Below are 24338 nucleotides of genomic sequence, written 5' to 3'. Positions count from 1 at the left end.
AAGAAAGGATTTTTCGGTAGTCGTCATCTTTTCATTTGCTTTTTTTAATCGTTCATATCAGAGAATATTCGTCCAAAATATTCAAGTGGCTTGCCTTCAAGATTGTTGTGCTTTGAATGAAAGTGACGAACAACTTTAGAAGGTTTCATAACGTCATTTGGCAGAATTTGGGAGCACACCAAACATTAGGGCCGTGACGATTGTTCACTACCCGGAACTATTGTAAAACCAAGCTCCAAGTATTTTTATTGTATTGCCTGACAAATTCCCCTTTTCGTTTCTTACTTCCCTCTGTGACACTCAACTTATCTGCATATGCCCTTTTCGTAGTTTACATTTGCACCTACTGATACTTGGTTCATTTCCATTTTGAGAATTATTTGTTTCAGAAGTCTTAGTTTTTTCCTTCTTGTTAAAATACACTTGTTGGTTCGTTGATTCCATATTAATCCTTCTGTAGTTTAACAGGACAAGCTATTGCAGCATCTGAAAAGTGAAGAATGACCTTGTATTACAAAACTTTTTGAAAGCTAGACGCAGTTTATGACGAAACAATCATAAACGGCACAAAATCTAGGTCATCGGAAGGTTAACCTTTATTATTAAACAGTTCTGCTGTATCAACGAAGGAGAGATAGGCTATGCCAGTTTTAGCCTACTGCTGTGAATCGGCCAAGCGTAAAATGAGTTTTACAGGAAGTATCAACTTTGCAATGCTTATGATTCCAGATTAAAATTAGCTTGGCAGAAAGTAAGATACGGTACTTCGCGGACCGGCGGTTGAGAACCACTGAGTTAGGCTAAGCCTTAGGAATAGATTAGGTTAAGGCAGTAAGATTAGTACTCATTATGGTTGGGAAAAGAGTTAGCAATCATTATTGTTGAGTTCAATGTTGTTTCATTGCCGATTCACAAGCTAACACCGTGCAAACAACTGCCGGTTCACAACAAAAAATGATGGAAACCAGTGTCAGTTTACAACAAAAAATGATGGAAAGCATTGGGGTTCACTTGGACGCTAGCGACTGCCTTAATTCTAAGACAATTGCTAATGTTTTTTTTTTGCACTGTGACGTAGGCTAAATATACGGCGTTGTGTTTATTGTAACGGAAGATTTCAAGTTAATGCGATAAATTTTACGGTTCCACAATTTACAAATTTAGCTGCGTTTTGTGCACGCTTGCTATGGCGTCTCAACTCAGTGGATGGGATAAAGCGAAAAAGAAAAGGAAAGAAGCAGCAGAACAAGAAAAGCTTCTGGCGAAAATTCCAAAACTGAGTTCATACTTTGGAATGCGAGCAGCTTCGTCTCAATTGCCTGCGTCGGATGCGATTGCGAATTCGAGCGCTCCTGAAGACCAGGCCAAGCAAGATGAACCTGATGAGGAAAGAGAGGATAAAGAGCGGGAAAGTTCAGCGGAGAGAGCAGAGGTGAAAGGAGACGCTATCACTGGCGAAGCACTGGCGCAAACGCTGGAGGATATCACCAATGATTTAGGACAGTGGGGTAAAATCAACGCTGACACTCGAGAATATTGGGCCAAGAAAGGTTCAAAACACTGCCAACACACTGAATCGATGTTTGAAGAGAGCGCCAGACAATACCTAGGTGAATCATTCCAACGTCGATGCACTAAGACCTTCTTCGTGCGTACGCATCCGCTCAATGGTGAAAAATCCTATAGACAATGGTTGTGCTACTCGCCTTCGACCGGGAAGGTGTTCTGCTTTGCACGCAAGTTGTTCGGTGGTAATGCTGTTCAAGCAACCAAGTTCGTATCCGGCGGTTTCGACAATTGGAGGACAGGCGAATCCAGAATAAAAATGCATGAAAGCAGCGATGGTCATCGCAAGGCTATGTTGTCTTTTGCGAGCCGACAGAGGGAGGCCGGTCGTGTTGACTACCTAGCCGCTAAACAGGTCGAGGAAGAGCGGTGTTACTGGCGCCAGATTGTAAAGCGGCTCATCGACGTTCTGATATTCCTAGCTAAGCGTGGCCTTGCTATAAGGGGCGCGGATGAGATCATAGGTTCCCCTCATAATGGTAACTACCTTGGCATCATTGAGTTGTTGGCGGAGTACGATACTCTGCTGGCTAGCCATATTAGAAAATATGCGAACTGCGGGAAAGGTCACATTTCTTATTTGTCATCCACAATTTGCGAGGAGCTGGTGCAGCTCATGGGACAAAAGGTGCAGGACACCATCCTGAAAGAAGCCAAGAAGGCGAAGTATTTCTCTGTCTCGATTGACTCTACACCTGACGTATCACACCTCGACCAGCTAACGATTGTTATTCGATATGTTCTGCCGTTGGGTCCAGTTGAACGGTTCCTGACATTCTTGCCTATGATGAGACACACCGCTACGCACATGGCTAGCATACTTCTGAACTTTCTGAAGGAAAACGGCTTGGATGTTACTAACTGCAGAGGCCAGTCGTATGACAATGCGTCAAACATGTCAGGACGGTACAACGGTGTCCAGGCAATTGTGAAGCGAGAATGTAAATATGCTGCTTTTATTCCATGCTGCAACCACAGTTTAAACCTGGTAGGAGACCAGGCTGTTAATAGCTGCGCTGGCTGTACCAGGTTTTTTCATTTTGTCAATGGACTATACGTTTTCCTGTCTGAATCGACATATCGCTGGCAGAAACTGAAGAATCGCTGCACATTAACGCTCAAAGGTTTGTCTGGAACCCGATGGTGTGAACGTGCAGATGCTGTCAAAGCGCTAGTAGAAGGGTGGAAGAGCATTCAAGAAGTCCTGGATGAGCTTGCGGCAGATAAGGAGCAGAAGGCCGATACGAGAAACCAGGCCGACGGATTTTCGCGCAGGATGGACGAACTTGAGACAGCAGTTATGGCGACTGCCTGGAACGATATCCTATGCCGTCTCAACAGTACGAGCATTAGCCTCCAAGACCCTACAGTCAGTCTGAATACGGCAACTAGTTTATTGGCATCACTGGTCGACACGATTCAATTTGCACGGGACAGATTTGACGTGTATGAGCAGATGGCGATCGAAAAGGTTCCTCACGGCGAATACAAGGCTGAAGAACGTCGAGGCCGTAAGCGAAAGCGAATGCCTGATGAAGGAGCTGCAAACGAAGAAAACCTCACCCCTAGGGAAACATTCAAAACCCATATATATCTGGTCATGATCGACAGACTGTTAGCTGAACTGGAAAAGCGAATGAAGGCGTATGAGGATATATCTACAACATTCGGATTTCTTTCGGAGCTAACGTCATTGAGCATAAAGCAGATCGAGAATAAAGCTCAAAATCTCGTTTCCTCGTATCCAGATGACTTGGAAGACACGCTGGTGGCTGAGCTCATACAGTTTGCTGCATTTATGCGCACCCAGAAATCGGTGAGTGTGAACGAGTCAGCAGAGCTTACCATGTACAAGCTTTTGTCGTCGTTGAACCTTTCTCAAACATTTCCAAACGTCGAGATTGCTTTGCGCATCTATCTGTGCTTGATGGTGTCTAATGCCTCCGGCGAGCGGAGCTTCTCAAAACTGGGAATAGTCAAAGGAGAGCTGCGGTCCTCGATGAGGGAGGAAAGGCTAAACATGCTGGCGCTTATGAGCATTGAACATGAGGTGCTGAGCAGCCTTGACTGCACTGACATGATCGAAGATTTCGCGCTTGCTAAGGCTCGAAAAACAGTAGTATAAGTAAGCAGCACTAGCGCAGCATTGACAATATGCCAACGTTAAGTTGATCTGGATTAGCCTTTTCTTCATTAACTCCGCTTTTCAGGCAATATTGGTATTGAATTGTGTTGGTGTTACATAGCCTGATGTTACTCTCGAGTTTTTACGATAACACGTCGTTATTATTGTTCATGTTCATTAAAATTTGGCTGACTGCGTCGAAAGCAATAAAGGCTCTTTGGTCGGTCTGATTACGCGTGTACGGTGGAGTCAGAGTGTCGAATGCATATGTACCAATGCCTAGAAAAAATAGGCCTGTTTTTGCGCTGCAGCATCAGGCCCAGTTTCGTCTTAATCCGGCCCTGCAACCAGGCATCAATGTCATTAGTGCTGTTGTTTCCGAATTAGTCTGGTTGCTGATATTGTAGATGGAATGTCTTGAAAACTTCCTCGTTGACTAGCGTTTGTAGTTGGCTGATCTTGCTGTTGAAACTTGGTCATCAAAACTTCATAAATAGCTGGTAACATTCCTTCTCGCTCAATGTGCAACTAACTCAGCAATTTCGAACTTACTCAGGCACCAATTTATGACAAAAAGAAATTAAAGCGAGGATGGTTGAATTGATAGATAGTTTTTCTTCTGACTCGATGAGATGGTTGTCTTTTCTCAGCGGCTTGATAATGCTGTTTGCTTCTTAAATTCTGTCTGTATATAATGCTAAATAATAAAGTCTCATTTTGTTTATTATAGGACACGAAGGCTTTCGCCTTCGGGCGAAGCTTTCTGTTTGTTACATAGCGCTGTAGTAACCAGTGAAATCGATCACACGAAAAGGAAAGATTGAAAACATTACATCAGTATTTATATGTGACACACCAGTTCAAGCGAGGAAATTATCTGACGTCATTAAGGAAAACGCAAATTTGGTCAACAACTGAATTACGGGATTCTAAATTAAATTTCAAACATCTTGGAAAACAACTCGTGATTCGTGACGTAATCGTCACACTACTTAACGTACCTATAACAATGCAATAAGAAGTAACGTTGCTTCTCACTTAAATGTAACATAATTGGTGGATTTTAATACGACATCAGCACTCATTGACATGCAATTGAAATTTTAAAAACTTTCCGTTATTCTAATTTTTGACCTAGCAAACTGAAACGTGGCCGTTGTGTTTATGACACTGGCCTATTTTTCAGATTTGAAGAGAAACATGGAAATCAGAGGTTACGCATGACCACACATCGTGTTTGGTCGGTTTGGCCGTTTCTTAGTCACATCTCTCAAAGATGGTTCGAAATTTCTAGAATGTGTTGGATTGAAATTGTGTAGTTAGGAATGTTTAGACCTTTGTAAACTGACCGTTACTTAAAGAAAGATGTTTTTTGATTTGTTTCCTTGTTTTTAGCTGATAAATTTGCTTAATTCAAATTGAGAATGTCTGCGGTAGGTACGGTCGCGTTTGATGAATATGGAAGACCTTTCATCATCTTACGTGATCAAGAATCGAAATCGCGTTTATCTGGAATCGATGCCATTAAGGTAAAATAGTAACTTCTGATAGTATTACCATGAATTTTATTGATTGTGGTTTATGTGTTAATGTTTATAGACGAGCCTAAATTTTTCGATATTTTTTCAGTCTCATATTCTGGCCGCCAAAACGGTTGCAAGCACCGTTCGAACTTCATTGGGACCAAATGGTAATTCTGTGGTTATTGATGTTTTCAAAAATAAACCGATGTTTTTATTTTTGATCAATTTAATTTGATGTTAAAGTCAGAAAATCCTTGGTCATCATGGTCCCTAGTGGAAAGTGCGACATGTGCAGTGCAGTGCTGCATGCATGAGATTTATCATTGTGCACACAGATCTTATAATCTTCACCTCGATTTATAATAAATAAACAAATCTTAACGCTTCAGTGCGCCATCAAGTCAAAATTTTTATTGTTGCCTGCACGATTTCGCATCGTAAACTGCTGTGCTTTCCAGTCGGGATTATGGTGTCAGTATGTTATAAAACATGCACCGGTATATGTAACTTACATATAACATTAATTTCAAGGACTTGACAAAATGATGGTGTCACCTGATGGAGAGGTAACGGTGACCAACGATGGTGCAACTATTCTTGATAAGATGGATGTGAGCCATCAAATTGCAAAACTTATGGTTGAATTGTCCAAATCTCAGGATGATGAAATCGGTGATGGTACCACTGGGGTTGTCGGTAGGTTTCATGCATTTCAAATATTTTCATTTTGGGCATTTTTTCTTGTCGAAACATTAAGCTCAACCAACGGGTTGTGACCCATATTTGGGTCATTAGGTTTTTCTTACATGACTACTTGTTTTTTTTTGTAGCATGCATTTTTGAGTGCACATTAATGTTTCTTAGTCATTAACCAGCAAAGCCATAACCATTGTTTAAAAACTCGTTTGTTGTTTCATATTATGTTTTATGACGAAACACTACAAACATGAAGGCGCCAAAATGGTTTTACTTCAGAAAGCTGATAGGTCGTAGGATATGTATATCGTTATTGCGTATCAACATTCAATGTTTTATTTGTTGCGTATTATGGTTTTGAGTGATTTAGTGCTGAGGTTTGAGTTACGTTTTCTGAGTGTTTGAGGAATTGTAGTGAATTACAGTCCATTAATTTGTGACGTGGTAGAGCAAAAGTTGGGCCAAGAGCATCCTAAATGAAGAAAAATAGAGACAGGTTAAGAAAGGTTACGAACCACTGAGCTAAACTGAAAATTATTGAGTAGTAATCTCAGCCAAACCCCGATTTCTCGCTTAACTTTTGCAGCCAAACGTTAGTGTAATCTGAAACATTGAAATGGCAAGTTTTTTTGTTGTTTAGCTGTATATAAGATTTTAGCCACAGTTTACTGAAATATTGGATAATTTTTACTTTTTTGAGACAAATTTTTTTCTTTTCTTGTAGTCCTTGCTGGTGCTCTGCTTGAACAAGCAGAAGAGCTCATTGATCGGGGGATTCACCCGATTCGTATCGCTGATGGTTACGAAACTGCAATGCGAGTTGCTCTCGCTAAATTGGATGAAATCGCTGATGATTTTCCGATCGATGCCAAAAACACAGAAAATTTAGTTCAAGTTGCCATGACAACGCTAGGATCAAAAATGTGAATGTTCATTCTCTGTCTTTGATGGTTGATATGAAATCATATCCTTAACTTTATTTCTGATGACTATGATTTATGTTTTTCCAGCGTCACTAAATGTCATCGCCAGTTTGCTGAGATTGCGGTTAACGCAATCATGTCAGTGGCCGACTTTGACAGGAAAGACGTTGACTTTGAACTCATCAAAGTTGAAGGCAAGCAAGGCGGAAAGCTGGAAGACAGCCAACTTATCAAAGGAGTTTTGATTGACAAGGACATGAGTCATCCTCAGATGCCCAAGGTATCGATCTGTTTGAAAATTACCGTGTACTTCAAATTTCTTTCGTTCTTCTTTAATGCCTGTTTGCCTTGACGTAGACTATCAAAAATGCCAAACTGGCCATCCTCACCTGCCCATTTGAACCGCCCAAGCCTAAAACGAAACATAAGCTTGATGTGACATCAGCTGAAGATTACAGGAAACTTCAAGAATATGAACGTAAAAAGTTTCATGAAATGGTGCAGCAGGTATGATAGAAGTGTATATTGAATCTCTCAATAACTAGTCGCTTTTGACAGATCATTCGACAGCTATTTTGTTTTGTTTTATCAAGTTTGATTTTGTAGGTGAAAGACGCAGGGGCCAATCTTGCCATTTGTCAGTGGGGTTTTGACGATGAAGCAAATCATCTGTTGTTCCAAAATGATTTACCGGCGGTCAGATGGGTTGGCGGGCCTGAGATTGAGGTGTGCAGTAGATCCTACATTGTAGCCATTCATACAGAGTATTGATGCAAGACAAGTGAGATGCGTAATACTGTATTTACTGTTTATAATGTGTCTTTTGTAGCTTATTGCCATAGCGACAGGCGGGCGCATTGTGCCGCGATTTAGTGAGTTGACTTCTGAAAAGCTCGGCGATGCAGGAATAGTTCGTGAGCTGACATTTGGAACGACCAAAGATAGAATGCTTGTCATTGAAGGATGCAAAAACACGAAAGCTGTAACAATCTTCCTTCGTGGAGGAAACAAAATGGTAAAGATACTTCAAGTTGTCGTTTATTATGCCCGTGTACAGTCATACACTGCCCTGATTTTTCTCTTTTTATAAAACTTGCAGATCGTTGATGAAGCAAAACGTTCAGTTCATGATGCCCTGTGTGTGATCCGCAACCTCGTTCGCGACAGCAGAGTCGTGTATGGTGGAGGTGCGTGTGAGATTGCCTGCGCCATTGCCGTTAACAAATCAGCAGATATGGTAGGTACTTTTTGGGTTTGAACACTTACACTTAAAGCAACCGATTTAAAGAGAATGGTCACTCAGTACATCGTTGTCACAGAATCCCTCATTGGAGCAATACGCCATGCGTGCTTATGGCCAGGCTCTGGAGACCGTTCCACTTGCGCTTGCTGAAAATAGCGGATTGAATCCGATTGAAACATTGTCTGATATTCGTGCGCAGCAGGTGAACAGCAACAACCCACATTTGGGGATTGATTGTCTGCAACAGGGCTCACCAAGTAAGTTTAAGATTTTGAACAATATTAGTTTAATGGTGCAGTCATTTGCTTTTTACATTTTAGTTATCCCGCCAATTTGAATTATGGTGCCATATTCAGAAAAAATTGCTAAATTTGACTTTATCGAATCAAAACGAGCATAAATCCCCCTCTGTTGTTTCATGAAACAGAAATGCATAACCACATTTTATAGAAGTGTGAAAATATTTTTTCTAAAGCAAATTCTTGTAATCTGCAAAATTCACAGACATGAAAGAGCAACATGTTCTGGAAACGTTGGCCGGGAAGAAGCAGCAGATTTCGCTCGCAACTCAGCTGGTTCGCATGATTCTTAAAATCGATGACGTTCGATCACCAGGAGAAGGCCAATAAATACTTTTCGGCAGTCCTCATAGAAATCTAGGTCATATTCTCCTCCAGTCGTGGGATAGCATGTGCAGCGTCTTATGCTGTTTCTTGCATCAATGATAGTTGTCGCATGATATGTATGTTCCGTGTCTGCTTGACTGTGTTTTCAAAATAAACGGAATTTTTTTTCATATGTGCGTTTGATTTGTTGTGATTATAAGCATTTGTCAAAAGTATCCTGGAGCTAAATATTGTTTCTCCCAGCAGTTGCAAAACTGTAAATAGTTTGCTGACACAGCCAAATCGTGCATGTAAAAGAAAATGCATCCATACAAATTCAAAAACCGTACTGAGAAATCATCATCGAGGTGTTCTAAAACAACGCTTCTCAATCAGTGGGTCCCGAAGCATATAGCTTACCAAAATGTGAATACCATAAAGCAGTTGTTCTCAAAATGTGCCTCGTTTTAATTTTCCAAGGTCGTCAAACAATAATTCTGTTTCGTAGCTAACCTTATATCAGCTCACAACGATATATAATTTCGTCGCACAATAATTTACTATCTCCTGGCACATGAATTCGAATTCCCCCAAGATTCGATACACTTTGCGAAAGCAAGCAAGCCCAAACATCACATTAAACGACATTCATTTTTATTCATATTTCTTTTTTATTTTATTTTTTGGACATTCATATTTCTTTTTCTGTAGTATTAATAAATATGACTTTGATAAATAAATACGTCTTTATTAGATTCTTATGCTGGTTCGTCGCAAGTCTAGCCAACTTTTCCAAGGACGTCGAAATGGAAAAAGTTTGAGAATCACTGCCGTAAAGTGCGACCATTATGAAACTAGGGGCTATTATAGTTGTAACTTTACACTTTTTCTTAAACATTGATTTTAGTGTAAACACATTATCTACTATCAAAGTTGTCAGAAAAATTTAGTTATCAAAATTAGTAGGCCTGAGAAATGTTATCAGTATAAGTGAAACGTGAATTGAAAAAGTTTGAGAAGCCATATAAAAATCTAAGAAACAAACGATTTCTTTGCACAATTTTAAGAAAAGTTCCAAATAAGGGAAACCCCCTACATTATGCGATTTTTTTTAAGGAGAGGAATTAGTCTATGTCACTGACATTGTTTTGGTTGTGAAGTCTTTTTTAATGGAAAGCTGCTTTTATACAAAATGCGATTGCGTACGGACTTAGTAAGTGAATAGCTGCAGCTGTTCGTGAAAAGCAGTGCAGTGACATCGGTTTTAGGCATTAACCGTCGCTTATTAGAATAGATAATGACATCGATGCTCTCAAGTAGGCTAATTCATGGAATTCCTTTATTAACAAGAATTAGTTCATGCGCGCACATTTTTCGTCGATGGAATCATTACAAGACACTGGGAGTGCTCCCATCTGCTACGTATGTTGAAATCAAAGCAGCTTACATCGAACTGAGCAAAGTACATCACCCGGATGTCCAGGCCCAACCGGGGCAAACAAACAACACAAATGCCGACGATTTTATAAAGGTCCAGTGAGTAGTTATCACTAACAGACTGATATTTGATTGGAGCAACATATTTTGTACAATTTTTTCCTTCTTTTGAACATACTGTTTACAGATGGTTGTTAGAAATATATCGTTGACTATATTTTGCTTTCCCATTCCAAGCAGTTCTGTTTAGTTTTAATGTTATGATTGAAAGTTGTCTAGTTGTTGCAATGACGAAACAAATCTCTCTCTTTAGGTCAAAGAAGCTTTTGAGGTGCTGAGTAACCCTCGCACTCGGAAAGAATACGACCTGAAAAATTATGGACGTTCATCAGAATTGAATAGATTTTCAACTGGAGAGTACGAACTCTATCGACGAAAAGGTGAGTGCAATGTGATGTCTAAAGTTTAGCTAGAATGCTGTTTATGAATGCACAAGGCAGACAAGCCTCGTGCATTCAAGTGTGAATCCTGCATGAAATTGTAACTTTTGTCTTAATTGTAACTATATCTCTAGTTTAGAAATTGAATGAAGAATTTTTGTTTTAGCTGCATCATCAAGGTCAAAGCCACAGCAAGACAAAGAAGAAATGGAGGAGAAAGTCTCTCTCTTTTCCGTCTCACCAAGAGTTCGAAGACTCTTGCATTACCTGTATGGTGTTATTGTCGCATCCGGCGTTTTAATTTATTTCTTAGGTAGTCGCCTTAAAAGCAAAGCTAAGAAAGACAATGGCTGACAATTAGGTCAAAAGCTGGTTTAAAATAGGCTGATACAGTTGAGAAGTTATCTGGTCACTATTGCGACTAAAAGTTGCAGATAAGTGCTTTTGTTGTAGATTCCTTCACACTGTGATGTTCATGCAATTATATAGTTTGACTTTGTTGATTAAATTAATCGAGTTTGCAAGCAGTTATTAGAAGTAAAATTCTTTTAAAATATATCAAAGATTGCTTATTTGTGTGTTCAACTTTGGTGTGTCTTTGCATATCCATTTCCAAATGGGTTGAAGTAGACATGACCTGGTCAAAAACTAAGCCTCCAATAACAGTCAGTGTTGTTCATCGCACCAGAAGCATTTACAACATGGAGAATCTGGTCCAAGTTAGCTTCTGAAAAAACTAATTGGGTAAAAATGTGCAACATACGACCCATGCAATCAATTTTTGTGGCTTGCATAAACTTCAATGTATGTTATATTTTGCAGAAGTTTTTATCTTGTTTCTCTTCTATGAAATGTTAAAAATACCTTGATTACATACAACAATGAAACATTTCCGTGGTCTTTGTCATAGACTTGTATGCTTTGCAATTGTTATGTCACTAGTGAAATTATAATTAACATTTGTCACAATATAAAGACTCAAAATATCAAACATCATTAATTACGTACAGTAAGATACCAGTTAAGTTTGCAACTTGATCCGTGCAGTTCATACGAACTTAAACGTTAGTTTTAGCAATTATGCTTTTGTGGATATAGCAGCCATACAGTAGGCGTATTATCATTTAATGTAAATATCAGCAAAACTGAAGGTACTGATCAGTAACCATTCAAGACTGATGAACAACTGCAGTTAGGCCAACTTTTTTGCATGCATGCAACTGACATTATATGGACATATGTGCTGACGATTCATGATATAAACTTTTTTTGATAACAAGTTGACATGTTTGATTTACTGTAAGGATATTCTGAAAACTTTCCGGCTATGATGGCTAAGATCCCAATTTGTACATTGTGTAGACTGCTGCACTCATCAGCACTGCTTGGATATTTTCCACTGTCACCCAAGGGCCTAGTATTTGCATGTTATCGAGTAGTTGGTAACAACTGTTTTATATTTGATGACATGACATATATGTCGTCAAAATACAGTGTTTTTGAAAAACGCATGGATTAAAATTCCCCACAGAAGCAGTTTCTAGGAATCCAATTTCAACACCTGTAAGTTCGGAATAAACTGCGATGGCTGAGCAAAAAGTATGTCCACTACAACTGAGAGTACAATTTGTATCGATATGTATTTTACAAGAAAGCATTTTGGAACAGAGCTTGGCAGTTCAGTAAAAACAAGATTTACAGCTCAAAAGAATATTTGGCCATGTCAGTTGTAGGAGTCTCATAAAATCAATCTTGGCTGGATTGTAGATCCCCGTGCCTCATCTACGCGACGTGAAGGATTATGAATTAAGGAAACCAACAAATTGTTTATTCTTTGCAATGGCAATGTGCCAGGTTGAGAACAACCGAATCTTAACAACAGGAATATTACCAACTAATGTTGACTAAATGTCAAATAATTTAAACATTGACATCAAAAGGATATTCTCTGCTCGCTTCCTTTCCAGAACGTTCCTTTCTTGTTTCACCCTCCTGTGACAAAAAGAAAAGATTCCTAAGTTTACTTTTCATTTAACAACAAATAATTTATTCAATTTTGGTCTGTTCAATACGAAACCTTGCGTTGGACTGGACCCGGGTCGGATCTTCGAGACTTTTCCTTGCTCCTGCGATCACCTGAGCAGAGTCATAAAAATAAAGTCAATGACACGACGCATAAAATCAGTTTTACCAATATTTTATTGAAACCAACACAAATTGACATTTCTCTACCTTCAGTTTTTGGTCTCTTTGAGCCGTCGCCTTCCCGAGGACTCGCTAGCTCTCGCTTCCGTTCTTTCACTTTCTTCGATTTCTGCTCGTCGAGTCCATTTTCTTCAACCACTTCTTTACCAACACTTTTTCTCTGCTATAAGAATATGAAGATTTCACATAAAAGCTTTTAAAGAAATAGGTTTGAAGAAAAAATAAAAAGTTTTTGCAAAGGCAACAACGTACCCTGTCATCTTTAGGTTTCCTTTCAACTCGCGGCTCCTGTGAAGATTGACACAAATTGAAGTGAAAGTGACGACAGATATAAAAAGAGTTGAAGAAGACGCAAGAACAAGATCAAAGTGTTAATCACTTGACTGCTCCGTCGACATCAATTTAACTGAAACCTGCCAGTCCATGACAACTAATAGATCTAGACTTTAAATAATCCCTCAAAGCTCCTCATCGCATTATGTTGTAACGCGCGAGAGAGATGTTATTGGTAAAACTGCATATCCTTCACTTATTTTGTAGCTCACAAGTAACACCCGATATTGCTGCAGACTGGTATTTGTGGAATTATTGAAACATTTACGGAAACAACCAGTAATAAACTATTTTTTGAATTAGCTGGAAACTGATTAAATCTCTGTGAAAATAAGATTAATCTATGACAATAATTTAAAAGTCAGACAGCCAAGGCATCATCATCGTCAGGTTGTGAATCTTCTTGCATCCAAGACGATTTCATCACAATGTGATTGTGAGAGAATATATTTGAAGTAGCTTGCTTGCATACACAGTTGAAGACGAAACAAAGTGGATTGAAATTGATTGCGTGGTCCCGAATTTCACCGTCACGTGAGAAGTATAATTTCCGTTAACAAAACAACGACGGGGCATCGCAGAATGATAATAATTCTATTGTCTATTCGAAGAAGACACCAGAAGATTTTTCTTCAGGGGCGTCACTTGCCAATTTCATGCTTTGGCAGGAGTAAGCGTTATCACCTTGCTATTACTAACCTTCCCCTGACTTGCCGCCTCCAATTTCCGACGTTTGTGTTCTGAAAAACATGTCACAAGTAAAATTTACAGCAACTCTATAAAGCATGCTGGCAATTATGATGGAAAATCACAAAATCTGAAATGAGTTCTTCAAGCAGAAAGAGGTAAAAGCATTTCTTTGGAATTTCACCTCTCTCAGACGAGTGAGTGACAGAATTACTTCTACGTTCTGATTTTTCATCGTTGTGCGAAGACACTTTGTGCAATTCCATCGACCTTCTATCGTCAGCTGCCTTCGAACTCGATCGTGACTGTGGTTTGGCGTCTCCTGTGACACGAAGTTGTTGCAATTACTTCGAAATTATTCACGGGCTACGTTAAAGGGGGGAGAATATATTATGCAACTAATAAGTTTAAATGAATCATTTTCTTTTTCGTCGTTGGTGCAGCGCGGACAAAAAAGCACTGCTAGTAGTTTATAAGAAAAAATTGTTGTCAATAGTCAACAAGACATACAACGTACATGGAAATAGGACGGTGTTGACTTACTGATGACAACAAGCATGACAACTACACCCAACTATCGAAATAAACACACATCTAAATACTGGAGAAAAGACCAGAAGGCAATTTCTGATTCGAAAAAGTTGCAATTACACCGGTACCTGCTGCTAGTGCCTTCTCCTTACTCGTGCCCCTGCTGTTGCCATTTGCCGTCTTTGCTTCCTTTGGCTTTGGCGTGTGCTCCTTCCTGTTGGGACAGTCATTACAGTAATTCTGATATGAACGTTAATTCAAAAGTCTCAAACTCAAATCATGTTGCATTGCAGAAAACCCGACTTGCACAGACATATAATGGTAATTGCATCTGTAGGCTGTAATAGACCAAGTACAATAGCACATGGTTGGTAAATGATCAAGTGATGCAGATGCGTACAAACATGCCAAAGACTCTTGACACAAACTGACCTTTCTTCGGGTTTTCTCTTAGCTGACTTTTCCCGGCTCTTTGCTCTTTCCTTTGAAGACTTGTCTGAAGGAGAAGCAAAAAGTAGTTTAAATTTGACCACGGCTCTACGCGATACAAGCATGACAGCCAGTAATATATTATTAAATAGGTCTAAACATGGGCATTAACTTTTTACATCGACAATGAGCGCAATAATGAGACCAACCTGACGATGACTTCTCTGAAGATTCTGCAATAAAACAAAAATTATGTCGAGATGAGGAAGCACATGTTTACAAACAACATCATAAATGCAGCGATTTCACAAGCTCATCCATTTTATTACCAACCTGTACTTCTCGCAGTCGCCTGTTTATCATTCGATGCTGGAGCCTTGTTGTGGAAGAGATGCTCCGGAAGTATATGCGGTTTCCTCATCTTCAGCATGCCAGAGTAGCTAGGAAGGAGGAGTAAATGCTTTCATTAACTATGACACTGGTGAGTTTTCAACGCATGGAGGACGACATTTTTGCTTGAATCAGATTAAATTAGTTTTAAAACGACCTTCGTCATATTCTTTAACTAATTATGCAGCGATGACAATCCATTATGACCTTTGCCATGCAACTGGACGCAGGATCTAGATCTTAATATATCACTTATCATATGCAATTTATTTATATCATTCTATGGATCTCTAACCCCATAGCAAGAGCGAAAAGATCCGGCCTTTTTTCTTTCTCTTCTGTTCGAATCTTGTCAATTCTCTTCTCAAGTGCTCCAGCCAGACTGGTTATTGCTGGGAATTGAGGAAGGACCTGGAATGAAATATCGATTAAATCCAACAAGTTAATGGGAACATAAAACTACATTCATTGGCTGTGAGAATCGAATTCATGCATCGCGGTGATGATCAGTATCTTATATCAAGTTAAATGTTTAAGGCCAAGTACATCGACGAAGACGCAAGACGTACCTTGGTGAGGATCATCAGGGCATTCCTAATTTGGACAAATTCTTTCGACTCCAAACAAACCTGCGATGATAAATGACTTGATCACTGACTTTGTGAACGTTGCTAAGTTACACAAAGTCACCTTCATTGTGGACTCTGTTATAAGGAATAGTTCCACTCACCACGATAGCCTTGGTTAGTTTGTATTGCCATTTATGACAAACGTGTCTGAAGTTCTCGTAGTCCAACTGATTGGCTTTGCTTGACCCGTCCGCCGTACTTGCTCTAAGGACTGTCACAAATCCCGGGAAATTTCCACAATCCTACGAGAAAATGTGACACAACCAGGTTAACGAATCATTATTTAGTGCAGGGTCGCTCAATATGTTGATCACAAGCCAATAGAATTGTGCAAGAGCTATAGCTGACATCTTCTTTCACAGATACAAATGAACGCTATGCAGTGAAAACTATACAGTGTTATAATGTGTGTCACTGCACATGGAAATGTTCTTAAATTGCTCTGTTGCTCCCATATAAGCCGTACCTTGTCATAGACAGCTTTCTCGGCGTGCCATTTGTGGACAATCTCCAGCATTGTACATAGAAATCTGCCATAACGAGATGCTTCGTTTTCAGTGAGACTCGCAACTGTGTACGAGATGTCGGAGAAAATCTGGAATTGCCAACCAACTCATTAATATTTCTATGTGAGGAATGCCACGAAAGAACGATCCAAGAAATGCATTGTACTTGCCCTGTCAAAGCACAACAAGGTGGAGAAGTTTGGAGTCTTCAGCAGATGAAGGATGTGAATGAATCTCGCGCAATAAACTGCATCCAGTGATGAGAAGACACTTCGTGGGAAGATGCACAACTGAAGAAATTTCGTGATGGTGTCGTTCTTTGTCGTTTCTGTGGAAGGATAGATATCATACATTACATTGACTACTATTAAATGAGCAAATACTGACCAGGAAGGGAATCAGTGCGTGCAGCTAAAGACAAAATAAGCGGCACATAATACATGTGTGGATGCTGCTTATATTAAATGAGGAAGTCGCTCGATGAGGGAAGTGAAGTAATTGATGACGGCAGGAGCACTCACTTGCAAGGAACCATCCGTCCTTCTCGCTCTTAAACCTCGCCCTCACCCTGCTCCAGTATTCTTCTTGTTTCCTCTCCTCCTCCTTCAGCTTCGAGATCAGGTTCTCGCATCTTTCCTTCTCTCTCCTCTTGCGATTGTCGTTCGACTGCCAACGTAGAATATTATTCTTTTGTGAAACTTGACTTGAAACTCGTAAAATGGTTACGCATTTTTAGTTTTCGTAACTTTCGATCATAGAAAACAATTTCATTGCAATCATCGCAAAATTTCACTGGAATTGACGATTGAACTATCTAGCAATTAGCTGTTTTATGAGACAATATGTTAATTGCACTGCATGTACTTCCAAAGTAACCAGTGCACCAACCAAGTCTGCCAGGAAAATCGATTCCAACTTACACTTTCCTGTTCGCTGTTGTTCATGGCCTGCTTCAATTTATTCACTTCACGTTCGTAAGCTGCAGTCGGGACTTCAATGTCATACAATGTCAATGACCAGAATGTTGTGTAAAAGCTCGGAGACAGGTCAATCCAAATCTACGTATAAACCAGCGTTTTCTACTGCTGTGCTTCACCACAGCTGTTGAACCCATATCTGGTGTAATTAAAACACAAAATGATCAAGGATATACTGAATTTAGCACTCACCTTTTCAGGATGTATAGTTTGGACAAGGGAACAAATTGGGTGGGAAACGCTGTCAGCTGCCGTTATATAACGTTGGGATTTATCTTGGCTGCCTTTCTGCTTCGCTCGATCCTGTTTACGAAGTTCGTCGTATTTTGTCTGCATTCAAGTAACATGAAGTGAGCATGTAACGCGACGTAAAACAGGACACAACATGCTGCACTGGTCTTCTCATCGTAATGATGATAATTAATCTATTTGAAGTGGGATAAAGATTGCAAACTAGATGAAGGTAAGTTACATTTATCTGGTGGGTGTACATCGGTCTCGAGAGGAAGAATGCGACATCGGCAGGAGTGTGGTATTGGGTTGCGAGGATGTCTATGGTGGGAAACCGCTTGACATACTCCTCTGTTCCAAGCTGTATCGAGAGGAAGTTGCCAAACTGCACAAGCGTGTCGTGACACTTGGAGAAAAAATGATCAAATTAAGATTCGTACCTTCCTTTATAGATGTTGGTGTTAAATAAAATCTCAGGTTTAAATTACGTTCAATCAATGACCACTCAAACAGTTTAATCGACACATTTCAACTTTTATCAGATTAAAAGCAAAACTGCCGTAAGCATACGGTACTACATGGTGGAGCAGTTTTATATGATTTGGTCAACCCAAATATATTACATAATATGACAGGGAGCCAAGTACCTGGTCTGTCAATTTCCCGACGAGTTTAAGATGCATCTCCTCCTCATCGTTGAACACGATTCCCTGCCTCTGCTGGCCCATCAAGAGGCAGAGGGGAAGAGCGAGGTTCTGCTCCAGGAGTGCTTCCTTCAGTCGGTTTGACGACTTCTTTGTGTTCCGGATTTGTCCAAAATATCCTCCCTTCGAAAAAGATTAATTTATTGTTTAACGAAACAATATAGAGCATTACAATCACTTCAATACCAATGTTTTACAAATGCAGAAATTTCAATCGATTTATTATTAAGTGGACGTGAAGTAAGAAAAGTTAAAGTTAGCAATGTCGGTCTAAACATCTACCTCTGCCTTCAAGATCTCTCCTCCTGAGAGCGCTTGCAACTGATCGTTGGTGATTTCTTCTGAGATTTCGATCCCAGACATCTTCTGCACAACTTCCTTCAAGATGAGCAGATCCAAACTGAAAACAAAGTCACCGAGATCAACCAAATAAAAGTTTTAAAGTCTTTGTCAAAATAAAAAGCAACATGAAAGAAAAATACAAGCAACGTACCAAGCGTGCAGAACACATCAAGTTACCTTTTTCCAGCTTTTAGTTGATTTGCAACGTACTGCAGAAGACCAGACAGTTCAATCGGGTATTTCTTAAATATTGCACCACAGAAGCAGGCTAAACCTGCAATATACAATGCGAGACGTTAGAGTATTGCTAATCTCGGTGTGAATGGAAGTGACTGTGCATAAAATTGTCATGACAAACTTTGCAGCCAATTTGAGATGTTTGTGTCGTCGTGTTTCATTCTCTCCTTTTGTGGGTTGGCCAATGCTTCGATGATGCAAACTGAAAATTTGAAAAAACTGATGAATTTCACTGAATTCACAAAATTTCCAATGACTGGTTGTGCTGGACACTTACATGCAAGGACATCATATGTCAGGTTGGTGAGGTATTTCAATGCATCCACAACCGGAAGGATCAAATTGTCGTAACGCTGAATCTGAGACAGGATCTGCAAAGGAATTTAATTTCACGACTGATGTGTTGAAGTTGATCATAGCATTATAGCAAACATTCACAGAATATCGTAACATCATTTTCTTTCATATATCCAGTAATAAATAATAAATATTTAACGACAACTCACATAATCAAACAGTATTGTCGGGCTGCTGTGACTCAATTTCCCCATCTGTCGACCGGTCTGTTTCACATTCTCCTTCGTCAAACGCCTTTAGAGGACACACCAACACATTAGAAATAATTGTATTGTCCAAGAATCACCAAACCAATACGGTAATGATAAACATTAACAGCACACAATTGACTTATTTGGTGAGATTACAAATAAAGTGGAATAGAAACCCATTTAGCTTAACGGTATGATGCATTTGAGGGAAAGTGCAAGCGACGATGTGTTGAGTTTGAAACCATTCTGCCAATCATACTTTACATTCTTACCTCATAATATACTTCGTCTTATCCACGATCTGAGCTTTGGCGAGTAAAAGTTCTGGATGTTTCTTGTAGCTCTCGTTCTTCCACTCGCCATACAACCGATATCTGCATGTGATGGTGAAAGCGTCAAAAACAAAAAAAAACTTACACCCAGTTGAATTCAAATGCGTGCTTTGAAAGATTACAGCTCTGTTCATTGGTCAAACAAGCAGTAGGCGTTTTATAACGCGGGTGGTGTAACAATTTAGCTATTTGACCTTTAATATCCAAATTGTGAAAAAATACTAGCACTGTAAGAAGAAAGCTCTAGCTTTTGTGATAAATTTAATGATGGAAGGATGATGCCATTTATGTTACGTGTTTCTTGCTTTTGTTTATTTATGGAAACATTCTTGGCTGCGCACTTGTTTAAAGTGTAAACAAAAGCTGTTTCATGAGTTAGTACCCACAAGAAATTAAATTTATTGGAATAACTAAGTAAAAGCACTTGGAGATTTGTCTATGTCTTGCAGCTCTGGGACATTATAGCCCTATCGTATACGGTCGATGCATTCTGTAAGTCTAAAAGCCCACCTGTATTACAATACAACACCATCTCACCTTGTCTGGTACGGCAGGTCGGCGATCATCTGCCAGATTTCCTCAGACAAGTAAGCATTGCTCAGCACCAGGGAGAGAGACGGAAGAAGAACTGAACTCACAATACCAAGGAAGCCTCCATATACAGACTTCTGTGTAACGAGTTCAATGCAAGTTAGATGGGGTGTGTAAGTCACAGTATATAATATGTTAACACTTAGAAGCCACAGTTGCAATGTAACTGAGGACTTACCAGCTTCTCTTGATCGGTTTCAGATGCCGACGCGTACTGTGGTAGAAAAATTTGATTAACGATCACGACAGTCTGATGTAATGTGAAGGTCATAATGAAGCTTACGAGAGTGCTGAGTTATTTCATTACGATAAATTGCTCAGTTTGACAACAGGACTTGCCTCTTTAAAGAACGATTTGCCAATCCTTGTGATCTTTATGAGCAAGATCGGGTCAAGACTCACTTTACACCCCAATCTATAAAGCATTGGAAACGCAGCTTCAGGCAGGTCAGCACATTCGTTTGCCCGAGTGGGAAATATGTAATGATCCTCACACTGAATCGGTACGGACTTGCCAGCAGTTTCACCGGACATTCTGAAATGGTGAAATTTAATATTGATTGCTAATCTATTGGCGTCCAATATCCTACATATGTTTTCTCAACCGGAAATACTGTGGAGTACAAGTCTTAAAATCAGTGTAACCGCTGAACTGATATAAATCGACTTACTTTCTATACAGAGGGTCAATAACGTAGGAGACCAGACCGCACAAAGCAGTAGCGATTGGTTTATGGGATATCATGTGATCAAACGTGAATTTCTCCATCATCTGCTCAGCATCTTCCCAGTCTCCAATCCGCAGGAGAGCTTCACATAAACCTAACTTCTGGTTCGAAGGCTGCAGAAATCAACAAGTACCAGAATGTCATATGCTTCTAGACAACAATTTATGTTCGTTCCATACAACTATTGATACAATTGCTTTAATTAAAAGTCGTACGTTGTACAGAAGACGATTAGTCCTCGAGATCACTTACATCTGCATCAATCTTCACATCTTTGTCATCTTTCTTCTCAGATGGATTGAGCAACATCACCGTCGTCCTTCTTGCTTCCTCCGTGGCAATGCCCACATATTTCTCCCACTGATCTTTCAAGACGTCATCGCCAGGGATGAGCTGCAAGCATCACCAGGCGTTAATTATTTGTTAACAATGCGTCGACGTCAACATGTTATCATGAGCATTCACTACGCATTCAATATTAACAAATATTACAGATATTTCCAACTAGCTTATAGACTTGTTATCCATACAGATAATGTGAGAAATGGGTAACTAGAACCTACATGCGGCATGAGGTCATCCAATGATATAAGGTTATGGTGCACTAGGAGAGCTGCCACTGTGTACAGTGACTTTGGGGTTTTGTGGCTTGAATTCTGATCAAAGAAAAAAACCAAATAAAATAAAGCCAGGTAAGTCAAATAAAACTTGTCATCCTGTAGTTTAAAAACTTTGAACAACTTTGACTTTAACACATACTGCAGGCACACAAGTGAATGATAGCTACCTGGTAGTGAGCAAATTTAAACCCAAGCAAATGACAGAGCGTTGACCTTTCACATAAGATGAGATAATTCTCGAGCAGAGGGATGAAGAGGTCCTTAGCGAATTGGGGATGACATTCGAATGATTCAAGAATCAGGTCCAAGACTCGGTTTGGATCAATGTTAAAGCAACCTAACGTTAAGAAAATCATTTGCAGTTTCAAAGATCAATAAAAATAGTTAAGAATCAAATGAACGAAACCTCCCCAACAAATAATTAGTTACCAATTTAGAAATAAATTGACAACAATGCAAAGCATAAAATTAACAGACACCAGCGCATGTTCGCAAGCTTGTTGAAGCAACATTTACCGATTAAGCTTTTAATGTCCTCCAGTACATTTACAGCAGTAATTCGAGATCCATTTAAGTCACCAATCTCCACAGCGAGTTTTGAATATCCTTCCATTTCTTCACGGAGTAAGTTGAACTTTTGTTGTTTGTAACTGAAAAAAATAACAAAAAAATATTTAGATCAAAATGAATGCAAAAAAATCAACGTAGGAAAGATGAAATTATTTACAAAAGCCTTGTCTTTGTCTTTATGTATTTCTGTTGGAACAACTTTGTGCTGTTGATGAGCTTAAGAGACTCGAGGGTTTCAACATCCAACCTTTCCTTCAACAACGCTACACCAACCTCGTCCTAGAAAGGATGAGAGTAAAACATTTCACTTGAACCATTCATTTGAATGTTCTTTCAATAACAGAATATATTATACAGTACAGAATGCACAAATACAAAGACACTTATCTTTGTTAGGGTCGGCCATATTGCTACAGTCTTACTATACTGCTATAGTGTATTGCTGTTAATCTTTCTTGCATTTTTGCTCTGTTAGAGATAAGACAGATCAGCACCTTGCATGATGATAGAAGTGATATAAACTTCTCCTTTGATTTTTTATCATCAAGTGCCCCAAGTTCAATATCAATCATTGAAAGAACATCAGCTATAATTGAACTCATATCTTCACTCGACTCCTACAAAAATCTCGTGTTAAATGGCTGTTGATGAGCAGCAGCTTGTTTTGGAAAAAATTGCCTTTAAATGTAACTGTAAAAAATTTCCATTCTAACAATAATAACAACAACAATAAAAAATCTTGCATGCACCTTCAATGTTGTCAGCAAAGCAATAAAGTTTTCAGTTTTTAATTTCCCAGAAAGCACCTGGTGAATTACTTCATAAATAATTCTTCTGATGTCTGTACAAAAAGAAGTATCTGGCATATATTCGAGAGTCCTAAACTTGTAATTTATTAATGAGTTTGTTTGATTTGTAGCAACCAAACTATAAATCTAATGCACTGTGTAGTACACACTTCAGTATTATAATAACCAAAAACCTTTTTCTGCTTTAAGCATAGGGTGTTTGTGTTTCAAGGCTTCGTTGCAAAGTGAGACACTGCAAAATTCAAATATTTTGTACAGGTTAAAAATGTAAATTTTCATGACCCCTGCATCAAAAAGGCAAATCACGAAGTTCCTCACTTATATGCATATAATAGTAAATAACCCCAGCGGTGTAGTTTTAGTTAAACCTATAACATAAATTAATAAACAACGTGGAAATTAACCTATGTCCCATAGTGGAAAGTATGACACCTGCACGCACGAGATTCATCAATATGCATGCTGAATAATTTACCCATCACGCCGATTTATAATTAATAAATAAACAAAGAAAGACTGGTTGTTTGAATGCTAATTTGTAATAAATAAACAGAGAATTGAGGCTTCGGTCCACACAATCACGAAAAAATTTGAAAACTGCCACACTTTCCAGTCGGGTCCATGTCCTACACTGCCAAACTGGTATACTTAAAGTATTATACGATATATATTGAATAGCAGTAGTTTTCAAGCTAGTACTGCAGACTCATTCAAACAACACCATGACAAATAACCTAGCTTGATAAAACAGTGACTAATTCGATTAAATACAGTTTTATTGACTCAGTATATATTAACCAATAATACTTTGTTACTTACATCTGAGCTTTTCCGGATTTTTCCCATGATTTGCAAAGATCTAACTTAACCACTTGAAAATGCAACGAATTTGCAGCCATTGTCAGATTATGATGTAAGAAACGATTCTCCGCGCATGCGAATCAAGTTGGCACGAAACAACTTGAAATGGTCGCGCAGTCCACAGAATCACAGTTAGTCAGGTACCTGGGTTATAGCACAAATCAAACGCCTTGAATGGCAGAAAGGACCGGATGACAGGCAGAAACGTTACTCATTATAAGGTGAGCTGATAAACTAGAAACATTGAACCGGCTGACTGCAAAACCACCCTCCGTTACTTTCTTGTAAACATAGTTATAAAAGCTGCAACAACCGAGCAAAGCCCAGACAAAATTTCCCTACAATAACAATAGGCTACACACTTTGGTCCTACCGGTATCTTATCGTCAAATTTCCACGACAGTGCCTAAACTGTTGACTCGATTTAGTCAACACTTTTCTCTACAAAGCAAAACCGAAACGGACGTATCAATCGAGATGGCAAAAGCACCTTGACCTCATGTATATAAAATAATGACGA

General features: G+C 39.2%; 4 protein-coding genes across 5 annotated transcripts; 3 read left to right on the top strand and 1 right to left on the bottom strand.

Annotated features, from left to right (window-relative positions):
* Positions 1 to 1186: 1186 nt before the first annotated feature.
* On the top strand, positions 1187 to 3691 carry LOC143448885 (zinc finger MYM-type protein 1-like). Its single transcript, XM_076948814.1, has one exon. It carries the CDS (start codon positions 1187 to 1189, stop codon positions 3689 to 3691), a length of 2505 nt encoding a protein of 834 aa, XP_076804929.1.
* A 1358-nt stretch (positions 3692 to 5049) lies between these two features.
* On the top strand, positions 5050 to 8872 carry LOC143464353 (T-complex protein 1 subunit epsilon-like). Its single transcript, XM_076962160.1, has 11 exons — positions 5050 to 5220; positions 5321 to 5381; positions 5746 to 5910; positions 6635 to 6833; positions 6921 to 7113; positions 7191 to 7340; positions 7440 to 7559; positions 7663 to 7848; positions 7933 to 8070; positions 8153 to 8333; positions 8581 to 8872. Exons 1-11 carry the CDS (start codon positions 5116 to 5118, stop codon positions 8703 to 8705), a joined length of 1623 nt encoding a protein of 540 aa, XP_076818275.1. The 5' UTR covers positions 5050 to 5115; the 3' UTR covers positions 8706 to 8872.
* Positions 8873 to 9832: 960 nt separating this feature from the next.
* On the top strand, positions 9833 to 11998 carry LOC143448431 (uncharacterized). The gene is made up of 3 exons (XM_076948184.1): positions 9833 to 10212; positions 10432 to 10558; positions 10725 to 11998. Exons 1-3 carry the CDS (start codon positions 9979 to 9981, stop codon positions 10910 to 10912), a joined length of 549 nt encoding a protein of 182 aa, XP_076804299.1. The 5' UTR covers positions 9833 to 9978; the 3' UTR covers positions 10913 to 11998.
* Positions 11999 to 12179: 181 nt separating this feature from the next.
* On the bottom strand, positions 12180 to 24192 carry LOC143448418 (THO complex subunit 2-like). 2 transcript variants are annotated; one of them, XM_076948163.1, is made up of 39 exons: positions 23777 to 24192; positions 23131 to 23189; positions 22898 to 22989; positions 22643 to 22765; positions 22306 to 22427; positions 22095 to 22228; positions 21746 to 21915; positions 21522 to 21614; positions 21211 to 21351; positions 20902 to 21071; positions 20570 to 20765; positions 20409 to 20444; positions 20177 to 20307; positions 19580 to 19681; positions 19266 to 19350; positions 19037 to 19130; positions 18881 to 18961; positions 18700 to 18796; positions 18463 to 18580; positions 18124 to 18303; positions 17718 to 17882; positions 17438 to 17575; positions 17189 to 17326; positions 16790 to 16934; positions 16439 to 16596; positions 16229 to 16357; positions 15864 to 16004; positions 15703 to 15762; positions 15429 to 15544; positions 15077 to 15183; positions 14953 to 14976; positions 14747 to 14810; positions 14443 to 14528; positions 13968 to 14105; positions 13796 to 13836; positions 13016 to 13051; positions 12791 to 12926; positions 12636 to 12694; positions 12180 to 12550 (listed from the first exon to the last, which is right to left on the bottom strand). In XM_076948163.1, the coding sequence occupies exons 1-39, from the start codon at positions 23854 to 23856 to the stop codon at positions 12479 to 12481; spliced, it is 4257 nt and encodes a 1418-aa protein (XP_076804278.1). In that variant the 5' UTR covers positions 23857 to 24192; the 3' UTR covers positions 12180 to 12478. The 2 variants fall into 2 exon arrangements, with proteins under 2 accessions (XP_076804278.1, XP_076804287.1); XM_076948172.1 differs by having other exon boundaries at positions 12791 to 12923.
* Between the last annotated feature and the right edge of the window lie 146 nt (positions 24193 to 24338).

This window comes from Clavelina lepadiformis, chromosome 1 (genome assembly GCF_947623445.1).
Source record: "Clavelina lepadiformis chromosome 1, kaClaLepa1.1, whole genome shotgun sequence".
Taxonomy (NCBI): Eukaryota; Metazoa; Chordata; class Ascidiacea; order Aplousobranchia; family Clavelinidae; genus Clavelina; species Clavelina lepadiformis.
Note: the sequence above shows the minus strand (reverse complement) of the source record. Positions and strands in the feature narration are given on the sequence as shown.

Bases quoted from the DNA above. Each gene is read 5' to 3' on its own strand.
- LOC143464353 (XM_076962160.1), top strand. From the start codon at position 5,116: ATGTCTGCGGTAGGTACGGTCGCGTTTGATGAATATGGAAGACCTTTC. The intron at 6,834-6,920 runs GTGAATGTTCAT...ATGTTTTTCCAG, and splicing joins ACAACGCTAGGATCAAAAAT to CGTCACTAAATGTCATCGCC. The intron at 7,560-7,662 runs GTGTGCAGTAGA...TGTCTTTTGTAG, and splicing joins TTGGCGGGCCTGAGATTGAG to CTTATTGCCATAGCGACAGG.
- LOC143448885 (XM_076948814.1), top strand. From the start codon at position 1,187: ATGGCGTCTCAACTCAGTGGATGGGATAAAGCGAAAAAGAAAAGGAAA.
- LOC143448431 (XM_076948184.1), top strand. From the start codon at position 9,979: ATGACATCGATGCTCTCAAGTAGGCTAATTCATGGAATTCCTTTATTA. The intron at 10,213-10,431 runs GTCCAGTGAGTA...CTCTCTCTTTAG, and splicing joins ATGCCGACGATTTTATAAAG to GTCAAAGAAGCTTTTGAGGT. The intron at 10,559-10,724 runs GTGAGTGCAATG...TTTTTGTTTTAG, and splicing joins CGAACTCTATCGACGAAAAG to CTGCATCATCAAGGTCAAAG.
- LOC143448418 (XM_076948163.1), bottom strand. From the start codon at position 23,856: ATGGCTGCAAATTCGTTGCATTTTCAAGTGGTTAAGTTAGATCTTTGC. The intron at 17,327-17,437 runs GTGAGTGCTAAA...GTTTATACGTAG, and splicing joins AAACTATACATCCTGAAAAG to ATTTGGATTGACCTGTCTCC. The intron at 14,811-14,952 runs GTTGGTCTCATT...CTTCTCCTTCAG, and splicing joins TTCAGAGAAGTCATCGTCAG to ACAAGTCTTCAAAGGAAAGA.